Source organism: Emys orbicularis, chromosome 9 (assembly GCF_028017835.1).
Source record: "Emys orbicularis isolate rEmyOrb1 chromosome 9, rEmyOrb1.hap1, whole genome shotgun sequence".
In the NCBI taxonomy this organism is placed as follows: domain Eukaryota; kingdom Metazoa; phylum Chordata; order Testudines; family Emydidae; genus Emys; species Emys orbicularis.
Window position 1 is genome coordinate 2,055,724 of NC_088691.1, and position 13,756 is coordinate 2,069,479.

Genomic DNA, 13,756 nt, shown 5'->3' on the forward strand with positions numbered 1-13,756 from the left:
GTACTTGAAACTACTTGTATTATTCAATTCAAAAAATGAGCTTAAAAAGTTTAAGTTCTTTGAACAAAATCCTTCTTCAAAGTTCCTACTTAAAACTCACTGCTTCAGTAATGCTTACCAGCAACCATCTTGGCTGACACTGGGGACCGAACCAGGGACCTCCAAAGCTGAAAGCATGAGTCCCATCATGAGCTGAAGAACCAGATGCAGTAGCTGTGGGCTGCAAGAGATCCTCCCTTCTGAGGACTTTGCACAGGGAGGGATACATAGCACTCACCAAACAGTGGGTTACATTTAGAGTCATCTACAGCCTGGTAACAGTTAGACAGGTAGCAACTTGTGATTTCTGCTCCTACTGTGTAAGAACTGTGCATATCCTGTTATTTTGTTTCTGTCTTCCTCAAGCTCACTCTCCTTATTTCTCTCATTTTCCTGACAGGCCTTATTTTTTAGACTGTAAGCATTTGGGGGGTTAGGGACTATTTTCTCTATGTTTGAATGGAACATGTTACATTGGGGACCAATTTGGCTGAGCCCTCTAGATGCTACTACAATGTAAGTAATCAATCCTGCAGCTCTTACATAGTCAGATCTGACCACAATGAAGGTTTTGCCTGCTTAAATTCTTCAGAAACACAAGGCAGGTGAGGGGATACCTTTTATTGGACCAACTTCTGTTCGTGAAAGAGAGAAGCTTTTGAGCTTACACAGACCAGAAAAAGACCTCCTGGTAAACTCGAAAGCCTCTCGTTTTCACCAACAGAAGCTGGTCCAAGAAGAGATATCACCTCACCCACCTTGTCTCTCTAGTATCCAGGAACCCACATGGCTACAGCACAGTAAAGTCTTCAGGGCAGGGACAGTCTTTTTGTTCTGTGTTTTTACCACGCCTAGCACAATAGGTTCCTGGTTTATGGCTGGGGCTCCTAGATGTTACTGCAATACAAATAAACAACAATAATCTGTTACCTGCCCTAAGTTAACAGGTTCTTCAAGGAGTTGCAGTCAGTGTGGATCCCATAGCAGATGTGCATGTGCCTCATGAACGCAAGATTGGGTTAGATAGCAGCATCTGTTGGGGCAACGCATGCACCCTTTGCCACCTTGGGCTCCTGAGCGGTGACATAAAGGGCAGAGCGGCTGCAGCCTTCTCTCATTTCCCTTGCAATTCAAAGCCTGTGGAAGCTGGGGACTCTGGAAAACGGGAACGGAGTATGCGTTGTGGGATACACATTGATAAGAACCAGTTGTTGTAGAGTATGTAACTGTTCCCTGAGTATGCGGATTCCTCTGTGGTGACTGGTAAGCAGCACTCCCTCAGGATTGCGGGAAGAAGGATTTCAGCTGCACAAGTTAAACAGCTATTCTAGTACTGCCCTCCTGAACCTGGCATCTTACACAAGACACAGTGTTTGACAAAGGTCAGTAGATTACTCAAAGTTGTTGCCTTACAGATGTAACCAAGAATAAAAGATATCAAGTATAATTCCCCTCTATACCCTAAATATAAGTATTAATTTATGTAGTGACTCAGGCCTGTAAGATGTTCAGCACAGCCACACAAGGCCTTAGGCCTGAAACAGGCTGGTACATAAATTCTCAGGGGCCGTAGTGTGGCTCAGAAGTGGGCAACTGGATTATGATGTTGCATCATGCAATATGACATCACTGCATACAACACAATAGAAAGTGAAGGATAAAAAAGCAGCAAATCATTTCTGATGACAAGGTGCTATTTCTAAGGTAACTGCAGCAGCTACAAAGTCGCTTAATACTCTGCCAAGACTTTTAGCAGGTAGATTTAAAAATAGGCATGAGATATATGATCTTTCTACAATACTGTTCTGGGGAGCAAAACTATAAATGTCACAAGCTGCAGTTTGGGAAACAGGCTGCAAAATTTCTACTGAGGGCCATTATAGGTTTGGTTAAACTCCTAATTTTAATTGCATTAGAAAATCTGAGGAGGAAAAACAGCAATGCACATAACCAATGAACCAGAAGCGATCCTGGGATGGAGCGTTCACCCAATGAAAGGCCTGGAAGGGTTAAGATGGCTAAGTGAGCCAATTAACTGCCCAGGCTGCACCTGGAGGAGACAGGGAGCTCAGATGGGCAGGAACAGGTGGGGCCTATATAATCCAGGAAGCTGGCAACAGAGGGGACTGCATGGAAGTAGTCTGTAGTCAGAAGTAGTCTGGGTGAAGGGAGGTGTGGTTCGGACTATAGGCAGTGGTTCTCAAACTAGGGCCGCCGCTTGTTCAGGGAAAGCCCCTGGCGGGCCGGGCCAGTTTGTTTACCTGCCGCATCTGCAGGTTCGGCCTATTGCAGCTCCCACTGGCTGCGGTTCGCCGCTCCAGGCCAATGGGGGCTGCAGGAAGCGGCGCGGGCCGAGGGACGTACTGGCCGCCCTTCCCGCAGCCCCCATTGGCCTGAAGCAGCAAACCGCGGCCAGTAGGAGCCGCGATCGGCCGAACCTGCGGATGTGGCAGGTAAACAAACTGGCCTGGCCCGCCAGGGGCTTTCCCTGAACAAGCGGCGGCCCTAGTTTGAGAATCACTGCTATAGAGGATAGTCCAAAGTCACTCCCTGGGAAGAGGGAATTGGGAGGCTGGCAAACCCGAGAGGGGGGAAGCTAGGAAAGTAGGACAAGGCTCAGGGGGAAAGCAGCGAGGTATGGGATAGGTCAAACCTTGGCTGCCGATGACAGGGCCCCTGAGCCGGGACCCAGAGTAGAGGGCATATCCAGGTCCCCCTACCAGCCACTGATGAAATGGCACCAGTGGGGCAGTGAGTAAGAAAACTGCCTGAACCCATTTTTCAAGAAGGACTTTGATAACCTGGGGGGGGAGGGGAGGGGCGGGCAGGAAACAAGTATGGTGACCTGGCCAGAGGGGCCGAGTCATGAAGAGGAGGCTGGGGTTCCTGGAGTGAGAGGGGTCCGCAGGGCGAGAGGACAAAGGAAGAGACACCACCAGGGGAGGGCACAAGGCCTGGCCGGACCTAATCCCCAGGATGCAAGCAGGTGGCGCTGCCAGCAGTGAGTGAACCCTGTAAGAACTCATTTTTGGTTTAGACATGGATAATGTGCCTTTTGAAAAAGGTACAATATACGTTAAGATGCTTGGAACCAGTCCTGTGTGAGAGACATCATACACACATATTTAAGTGATTTAAAAATTATTTATCATTTATAGACCTATTCACCAAGGAAATCCAATCTGAATAGAAAGCATTGAAAAACAATTATATTTAGAGACAATGTTATTTGTATATCTATTTCCTTTCTGCCTTTCCATTTATTACTGCAAGTATTTAATAGGAAACAAAGATCCTGTTTTTAAGTTCCATCTACTTGCGTTGATTATTCCTTACTTGAAGTAAATCCTGTTAGTTACAGACTAGGCTGCTGAGGAGAGGATTATGTTGTCACAGACAAAGGATTAGGACTCGGGGGCTCTAATTTTACTGTTCAAAACGGTTCCCTCTGACATTAAAAGGGAAGTTTGTATCTGACAAATTTGTTTCTTAGAAATAAAATATCTATATCTATTGGTCCTCTACCTAGGACTGGTTCAAACACAAACAAAAAGATGCTAGTTAAAATCTACTTATGAAGAGGGCCTTCCCCCTCATGATCGCTCCTGAATATACCAAGTAATTGTAATTGTGCTCTCCCCTAGCTGGGTTTAGGATTTGGCATTATTCACTGATATGATTTGCAGAGTAGCTTTTCCACTCCTGATGCTTCTGACTATTTACAGTTGGGAAATGTTTATTAGCAGCCGCAAACAGCAAAAACCTCCATTAAAGAACTCTAGCAAACCAACAGTATCCCTAGAAAAAAACCAAAATTTAGGATTAAAAAAAGTTTGCTTTCAGTTTACTGCTCAATTTTAATGCCTAAATAACTTGGAAATGCACTGTTTACACCATATAGAAGTGTTTTTCAAATTACTAACAGTTTAAGTTAAACACCAAAACTAATTTTTTCAAGTTCTACTTAAATGTTCAAAGTGAGAAATTCCACACCTACCCCCAAGTTATTCCTAATATAGATAAGAAACTAACCTGACTATATTTCAAAGAATAAAACTGGTAAATTAAACTCAATGGCCGAGAGAGCTTTTCACATTAGGGACATGCCAAAATTAAACAAAACTGACATTTAAGGGACACGATCAACTTGCATTTCTTTTAAAATTGGCAAACTGAAAGGGTGCCCTGTCAAAAGAATTTGTTTTAAAGAGAGCATTCTGAGTTTTTTCCTTAAAATGCGTTATAAAATTTTTACCTTTTATCTGTTCTTTTCAACTAGAAAGAAACAGACAAACTGACTAAAGAGGGCAAACAGTGAAACTGATTCTACACACAACCTGCCAAATGCGCCAAGTAAACAAAATGAAAAATAAAAATATTTTCACTGCCTTCTGTCAGAATAATCTTGGATGTTACTACAACATATAGTAGGCACATATCATTCACAGAAAGAAATAAGTGAAAGGGAACTATGCAATTCATTCCCAAGTATTTCAAACATGCATTATCAGAGGAACTGGTGTAAGCTTTTAGTGTTATAGAACAAAATTCTTCAATTTATAACTGAACTTCAGCCATGGAATCTGAGCAACCCAAACCACACGAATGTTAGATACTTAGGTAAGATACTAGAAATCAATTCAGCCCCAGTGGTGCAGGGAAGTGCAAACTGCACCTCACTGTGCCCACCAGGGACCAAGTGGAAAGAAAAATCGAGCCTGGGAAGAGCTGGCCTCCCTGCTAGCTGCTGAACCCCCAAGTTTTCCATTGAATCATCTCCTCAACCAGACTCACAGCTGTAAGAACCTTACTCTGCTGAATCCCTCACCTCCCTCAGATTGGTTTTCTGCTGCTGGGGACCGTGAGTCAGAGGGTGGTGTTAGCAGACACCAAGCAACTCTGGCCTTTGTTTCCTAAAAAAACCATACCCCTTTATCAAGACTGGTATAAGTAAAGTTTGGGTCTCTCATCACAAAAGGCAGATAAGGTCACCCAGCAGAGTAGCAATACAGTAAAGGGTACGTAGCGGTCTGGAATACTAATCATTTTATGAACTCATGGCTGAAAGAATAAGAACTTTCTGATATCATGTTTCATGGTGTGAAAAAAACTGATCTACAGAAAAATACATTGCTGTAAAATGTCTTAATGATCATATTATACCAGAATTAAACAAAAAATAATTTCTTGAAGGAGACCACCACCACAACCCCAGAACAGCTAAAAAGTGCTCTGGTATTATTATTCCAACAGCTGTATTTCACATCCAAATTTTGTCACTGGAAGGAGTGTGAGGCGCCCACAAAAGTCAATAAGAGTTATTCACGAACATTCAAGGGAAGAATTCAGTCCTCATTGTTCAGTGTTCCTTCTCTATTCTGTATAAAATGTTCACCACAAAAAAAATCTTATTTCAGTACTATGAAAGAAAGCGCTAAAAATTTCTTAATACCTTTTTTCAGATTCCACGGTCTGCTTTGGCCTGTTTCTTGTGCTTACTGAGGTCGAATGATTAAGAAGCCTACAAAGAAAACACACATTTATCTGACAGCTCTCTAGTTAGCAATCTCTGTAAAGTATACAGCACCTTCTCCATTAAATGCTTCCTACAAAATAAACACTCTGAATATTTAAGTGGCATATATTTTACATAGAATCTGAATGTGCTTATATAAAGAAAACCCAACAGAGCCCAGTCCTGCTTCCACTGAAGTCAATAGCAGAGTTTCCAACTTTTATGCTTTCTCAAGTCTTGCAATAGTAGGTATTTCTTTAAAAAAACCAAACCAAACCAAAACACAACTCGTTACAATCTCAGAAAAAGCTAGGTCTCCTTCCTCATTTTTTACACAAGAGGCCACCACATCAACTGTTCTCATTGGGTTTAAAGCCAACCAGCCTTCAGCTTAGAGGCCCAGTCAGTATTTACACAAAGACAGGAGACAGTGGGACATGGGAATGCAGAGTGAGAGCAGTCAGGAAGAATGTACAGGTGGCTAGTGGGGCACAGCATAGGGAGCAGGAGAAATGTAAAATAAACAGGAGACTGGCAGTGGGGTTTTGAGCAGGAGACTGCGGGAAAGGCTGAGAGAATTGGGAGGGAGTCAGAACAATGATGGGGAGAATGGTGCTGAATAAAATGGCAATTACCCTCCTCGACCCTGGAATGGGCAACTGAAGTCACCCTCAAAACAGCTGGTGGCCTATGCTTGTGTGTGCATTTAGGGGTGGATTATTACCCTGAAACAATCACACACAGTGTAGAAAGAGATGGGGCTGCCCCCTTAAAGGATTAAAAAGACAGAAGGCAAACCAATAAACAGAGCAATTTTTTTAACTGAACATTTTCAAGCAAGTCTCATGCTATTTTGGGGTTGGACTCAGGATTTTTGAATTCTTAGGACAGAAAATGTTGCACTGTAATACTCCATTGTTCTCAGTCCTGCTCACTGTGAAATCAAAGTGTACTCTTAAATTACACAAAAACCTAGAATTCAGTAATAATAATGATGATTGATGATGATTATAATGATAATAAAAACAAATATGTACTAGAAGGATAAAAAGTAAAATTGGGAAAGTGAAATAGACACCTACATTTTAAGTCACAGATTAATCACTCTCTTACAACTGTCTTTAGTAGCAGTGAATTAATTTTAACTGCGGACTTGTATCACAGGCTTTCATTCAACCTCATCATAGGTGGCTCAGCTTAATGGTACTATAAACACTTTTCAATGACAGGGTAAGTGTTGTATGGTGTTGTGACTGTACAAATCTCATTTAACGCAATAAAATCATGCAGATTAAACTCTGAAACTGGAAAATATACTCCCTTCAGTCCACATTTCCTATATTCAGTCTTTAAGGACTGAATATTTCGGGGTGTTTTGACATAGGAAAAAAAATTCTAATTATCCAGAACAAATACTTACATAAGACTACAATGTTTGTGCTTTGTGATATAGCAAATACTGTAATATAATGAAACCATTTTAGGATCATTAGTTTTCAGGAAATATTTCCACTGAAGTCAGTGGACAATTTAGAGGATACTGATGGCAAAATAAGACCCTTGGAATAAAATTGAAGATTAAAAAATGGAATAATTTGAATCACTTAACTTTGATGTCACAACTGAAACTGTCAGTGTAGATAAAATGATTTCATGTAAGACAGACATGCAGTTTTAGAAATAAGCCGTTTGACACATTAAATACTAATGATGTGTGCATTTTTGCTGGTTGAAGCTATTTTCATTAATGATACAAGTCATTGATGCTTCCAATCATTAAAAACCAAGGCATTTATATGGGTGTTCAAATATATTTTAAATACTGTACTTCGTAAAAATAAATTCAGATCTTTTTTTCCAGTATTGAAAACAGTCTGGAATGGTATACTCAAAAATTAACTCTTAGAGTAAATGCACTAGTAAGTAACAGCAAATTCAGTATCTGTCAGGTTAGTGGTTGGATGTTTGACTAGTCAGGGCTTTTCGAATTTCCTGTGAGACTGAATGACAGAGCTAAATGGATTTTTGCAGGTTCGTTAGGAAAATGTTGTCTACAACCTGTTTATAAAACTGCATGGAAGTTAATTAATCTGTATTTACTAAGTTTCCAAGCCCAACAGTTCAAGGTAAAATTCTCTGAACTGGAAAAAGACTCATTCGTTCATTCCAAACATTGCCCCACCCCCTGAGAACATTATACTTTTCTCAAAAAACAAACCAACCACCAGACATTAGAAAGCTTTGTAACTCCAAAACTAAGATTCCATTTTATAAAAAAAAGTCAACAAACTGAAGGGTCTAATGCAAAATGAATGTGTCAAGTCGCTCACAAATTCTTAACTCAAGTTATTCTCAGAGTGATGCTACCAGGACAGATTCTACCATTTCCATCCACATCACATCTCTTCACACTCAACCCTCACTCTTTATAGTACATGACAATCAGTAGTTGAAGGGAGTCTGGCCTTATTTATCACTAGAAGAGTACTTCCGTATTTCTTTGCAAGACATATAGCATGAGTACCGTCGTTTTTCTCCTGTTTAAAAAGATTCCATGTCCTGACAATTATACAAATTTTGTTGTACACCAAACTAGTGTATACAATCTCCACCTGACCAACGTCATGAAGTTTAATTTTTGCATGGTAAATGAAAATCACTCAGATTTTCAGTCTTCCATTGACAGACATTACAAGTACAGCATTTTCTCCAAACTTCAGATTAGAAGAGATGATGGGGGGCTGACCTTACCTGTGCTTAATTTCCAAAGTTTAATAGGTTGTTTTGTTTTTAAATAATGTGGAATCTTCACTTGGCATTAGTAGGCTCTAATGTTTGTGTTTCCTGAATACACTACATTGTTCTCAAGAATTTTCCAAGTCAAGTGAAAAATTGTGTCATGACACCTTAACTGGACGTTAAAAGATTTTTACCTGGAAGTCCCCTTAGATTAAAATAATCAACAATTGCTCAGTGACAGGAGTCCCTGCAGAATATGCCAGGTGTACAGGACCTTGATGAGTCTTGCAAGTGGGGTAAGGAATTCAGATGGAGTCTAAAATCAATAGGCAGAAGGACCCTTTCAAGGCAGTATCCCATCTTTACATATGGCTCTTCCTTTCATATCCCAATACTGAACTTTTTGTACCCCATGTGGCTTTTACTGGTTGCCCACTCCCTCCATCTTGAACTTTGCAGAAAATTGTTATCTAGGGCAAGATATAATATTTGAAATTTCAGGCTGGTTGCTTATGTCTGGTGAAGTCAGTGGTGGGGACTGAAAAAAAAAAAGTCAAGCTTACAATTGGAAGTTACCTCTGAATAGCTAATGTTAAACTACCTAATGTTCTGAAATACAAACACACTTCCTCTTGGACAATATTGAATGTGTTCATAACAATTTAGTTTGTGATCAGTTTTTTGGCCATTAAATATCCTATACTAATTCACTCAGTTACTTTGTTCTATTTTGCATAAGCCAAGTCTTGATAATATTGCTTTTGTCTAACATGCGATCTTCAGAGTTTTAAGCTCCACAAACACTAGATACCTGGATGCACGTCCTGCAGCCCTCGTCCTCTGGAAGAGTTTTTCACTGAATGAAGTTCTATAGGTTAATGGTCTCCGTCTGTATTCACATTTCATGTACACCAAACCCAGAGATGGAAGAAGGAAGCAGGAGAAGTTGATGGGAGAGGACAGGGAAGTCATTAGTATAGCAAGCAGAAAAGAAAAAGAGGATAGATTTCACAGGAGTAAAAGAAAACATGCTAAATGATCAGAGTTAAGGTTAATAAGAAATTATTAGATTGCACAAATTTTAGAGGAGTCTATGTGATCAGGTCAAAATTGCACGATCTAAATGTTTACAAAGTTGTAGATTCAAAACCAGAAATATTTCAACTGTTAATCTCTAATTCCAATTCTTATTGCTGTCACTACAAGGAATTATACAGTCACAAAAAATTATGAGCAAAAATCAGGGCCAACTTACATCTTGCTATATTTTGCTGACTGCGTATAGTTTAAATCAGTGCTGAATTTGTCTCCACATTTTAAAAAATGTACACAAATATTAAATACAAGTGTCACAGATATAGCAGTAAAGCTTAGCAAATCAATAGGTTCATGCAAGTATAACCATTGCAATGCCAACCAAAGCAGAATGTAGAGTTCTGAACTCAATTACTAAATACAGCACAGTAACGGCTATGCTTAACAAAAGTAATTTAAAGCAGCACTAGGTTAGAAGTCTGGTCACAGAGGAAACGTTTGGTGTAACAAATTATGACATAAGGAGATTTACAACATGTTTTTCCAATATAATTATCACCATTTAAAAAAACACTAACATGACTGTATTGAAACAATGTTTACTATAATTTTTAAATATTGTTTATATTTTATAGTACAGAAAGAATTCAAAATATTTTCTTTTCTAATTTTTTTTTGCCAGTTGCCAGCTAACCAGGACTAAACATTACTGTTTCCTACTTATCTCTCTTTCTTAATTATATTTCCCTTCCCTATGGACACGTCCACATTCCTAAATACTTTAAATAGAATTACAAGTAATTAAAGCTATAGAAACATTCATATTATCTTTTCACACAGTTAATATTAAACTCAGCTAACACCAATTCATTAGTTGTGATATAAGAAGTACTCAATGGGGATAAAGTCTGGCCAATTTCTAAAGCTTGACACTATGCAGCTGCAATATCAGGATATTTTAGGGTTTAATATCTTTCACAATGTTTTAAGACAAACAGATGCGTAGCATCCCCAGCATCTCATTGCTATGCTGAAATTTAAGGGCTAGTCTACACTTACCCGGTAGTTCGACGGCTGCGGATCGAAGTTCCGAGTTCGATTTATCGCGTCTGGTGTGGACGCGATAAATCGAACCAGGAAGTGATCCCCGTCGACTGCGGTACTCCAGCTCGGCGAGAGGAGTACCGCGAAGTCGACGGGGGAGCCTGCCTGCCGCGTGTGGACCGCGGTAAATTCGAAGTAAGGTATGTCGAATTCAGCTACGTTATTCACGTAGCTGAATTTGCGTACCTTACTTCGACTTGGGGGGTAAGTGTAGACCAGGCCTAAGACACTAATGAAAACTGTCTTCATTTGATTATGGAATGTGTCATCTTGCTAGATTGCTGCCACACTCTCTCTGCTTCCCTTCAGTCTTGCTCCTGCACAGCTGAGCACATTGGCGGGAAATCCTAGGACCATGCAGATTCCCCTACTACAAATACTCTTTAACCCCTCTTAGTTCTGCCATGTTCCTTATAGAACACCACTTCTTCACCATCACTGAATGCCACATCCAGAAATCCATCTGCCAATGTGCCATTGACTCTCCCAAGTAATCCTCTCCGAGCCCTTCCATTCAGGATTGCACTGGTTCTATTCCATTCTCCCCAACATCAAATACAAGCTTCTGGTCCTTATCAACAACAACTTAGCCCTTCCCTACTTATCCTCTCTTGTATCTTCTCATATTGCCTTCTTTCCCCTTCTCACTCCATCACCCGTTTTTCCACTTCCACGAGCACCTTTTTATTTTCTTCCTTGTTACACATATAGATAGAATACCCTGCCCAAACTAGTCCATAAAGCCACTCTCCTTTCCCACTCCAAATCCCTCCTCAAGAGCCCCTTCCTCTGCAATGCCCATTGGAAACTGCCAGCTAGCTAGATGGCCAGGATGGACTACTGCTATTCAACTTGTTTGTGTATTTTATCATTTGAAAGACACATGCTTGAGCAAGGGTCCTCTCTCCTCATCCTTTAGCAAAATGTTATATCTTGGTAGTCTGAATGGAGGGGTTACCCTCTAAAATCTGGTATCCTGCATTCACTGAAAACTTCATATTCTGTAAAAATAACCAACCACACAGAAGCAGTACATGGTGCTAAATGGTCATTTATAATCTACGCTTAGAGCATTTTAGCACATCAGCAATAATGCCAAGAATTTGTCATTACTAATTTCCATCATTTTTACATGAGTGTCTCACTTTGAAAAGTGCCAGTGTTAAACACCTGATCAGATAATCAATGACTAGCTTAACATTATGAAACATAAAATGTTCACATCAAATGGATTTCCTGCTCTCCGTTCCACTAGATGAGCAATGAAAAAAATCATCATGAATTGCTATCTATCACAATATACAGGTTACAGCTGGACACTGTTGCTTCTCTGTCTAGCAATTTTATGAAAACAGGCATGAGACACCCCCCCCTAAACATTTGGTATGAATTTGTTTGGCTGTTTAATGTCTTTAGTTGCACAAGTCTATCCTCAAAGCTATCAAACAAACAAACAAGAGTTTTAACCCGACAACTGAAATGGAAACCAAACCGGTCAGACAAGTTGGGAGCCACATTTACTGTATTGGGATTTCGTCTGACCTGTTTTTCTGCTCTTGTTGCAGTAGCTGAGCTGCTATTCTTCTCAAGTCAGTCACTTCTTTCAATTCATCATCTTCCTCTGCCACGAGCGGCTCTCTCTGAAGCCTGAAAGATGAACGTTTTCTGTTCAGCAGGTTAGGGAAAGGCAGGCATGTTTGGGGACTTGTTTTTTTAAGCAAATGATCGTGTTACTTGACAGCAAAAAACTCTTCCTAAAAGTTGATCTTCTGCCCAACCGCAGGTGCTTGTACCCACTATCGCAGAACTCTGCTTTGGAAATATTGACTTCTCAAGAGATGTTTATAAGGCCTACCTTTTTTCATCTCCCCACTCATCATTCCCTTCTATTTGCTGCGATTTCTCAGGGGGTTTTCCTCGTTCCTTATACAGAATGAAAAAAAATTAAGAGTTTAGACATTAATGATCAAGATGTGTCATCTAATGTTTTCCACTTATTAAGTTACGTTACCTTAACATAAGAGACAAACGGTCCCATTTGTACATCTCCTTGTTCAGGAATAGCTGCATCTTCTGTGTTAGGGTCAATGTAATCATACACCTCCTGGTCTAGGGATGATTGATCGAGTTTGAAAAAAAGAAAATGTTAAACAGTTCTCTCAACCTAACGTTATTCCTAAGAGGTACTTGTGACAAAGTCAAATATAACTAATACAGTGAGCTCTTGCTATATATCTAGACCAGATTTTCAAGAGATGGCTTTTTCTTTGTTGTATGTTTGTTGATCTTATATTTATAATTTTATTACCATGTTGCTTGAGTGTAAATGCACAGATCTAATACACCATCACATAATCTTGTGCAGTGCTTAACGAAAATTATCTGCACCTTAAACAATAGAGTGTTTCTGTGTACTAAAAAGATTAGGCATTACCTTTATGTGAGTCAAATTTACTTCCTATTAAATGATTGTCATTCCTTAACATCTGTTCCCTCGTCGATTCTGATACCTGAGAGTGAAGGCTGATTGTGTCATCATCAGATGGCTGCAAAGAATAATCAGAATTAAAACATGTTTCCTACGAACAATCTAATTATGCTTCAGATGAATTTGCAAGTACATTTTTTAGCCTAGACTTAAATCTTCCCTTAGTCCCAGTTTTATAATTTTACCATATTCAATTTTAGTACTGCTGTTACTCAAACTGTAGTTGATTACACAAAGATTCATACAGCTACATAAGCAAGCTATTGGAAAAATAGGATAAAAACCCCAATTCCCTTATAGTTTTTAAATGTTGTTGATAATATGGCTAATATGTCAATCAATAGTCCCCATTAATAAACAACAGCCAATGCAAAGAAAAATACATTATACCTCAACTTATATTAAAACAGAAATGATTAGAAAAACAAAAGCAACTCTCAAATTAATTGTTCCCTGTTTTAAAAAATGATCTTGCATTTTCTATCTGAAAATGACCAAACAAGCCACCACTGATTTGGTTCAGAGTTCAATTTTAAAAAAACTTGGAGTAGGGTGACAGAGCACCATGCAACTAATTAGGGCTAAATATTCAGAGGGACATATAAATAATTTTAATATTTAGTATCATCATTCTATGCTTGACAGCAAGTTTCACCATCAGAAATTGGTCCAATAAAAGATATTACCTCACCCACCCTGTCTGTCTAATATTCTGGGACCAACACAGCTACAACTACACTGTTTACAGTAAGTTTGTCGCACATTTTACTGAGTTCATTTAACTGCAATATGCATTACATTTAAGCTTTCTCAAGTTCTACAAAGCACATCTGAAT

The 13,756-nt window shown here is 39.5% G+C and overlaps 1 protein-coding gene across 1 annotated transcript in view; it reads right to left on the bottom strand.

The window, feature by feature from the left end:
• LRCH2 (leucine rich repeats and calponin homology domain containing 2) overlaps positions 1–13,756 on the bottom strand; it is a 77,941-nt gene that overhangs the window by 20,191 nt on the left and 43,994 nt on the right. The window contains exons 8-13 of the mRNA XM_065410790.1: positions 12,867–12,978; positions 12,444–12,541; positions 12,288–12,355; positions 11,975–12,079; positions 9,105–9,182; positions 5,492–5,560 (exon numbers count right to left, since the gene is read on the bottom strand). Of these exons, the coding sequence (XP_065266862.1) occupies positions 5,492–5,560; positions 9,105–9,182; positions 11,975–12,079; positions 12,288–12,355; positions 12,444–12,541; positions 12,867–12,978 (530 nt within the window). The remainder of the gene's footprint in view (positions 1–5,491; positions 5,561–9,104; positions 9,183–11,974; positions 12,080–12,287; positions 12,356–12,443; positions 12,542–12,866; positions 12,979–13,756) is intronic.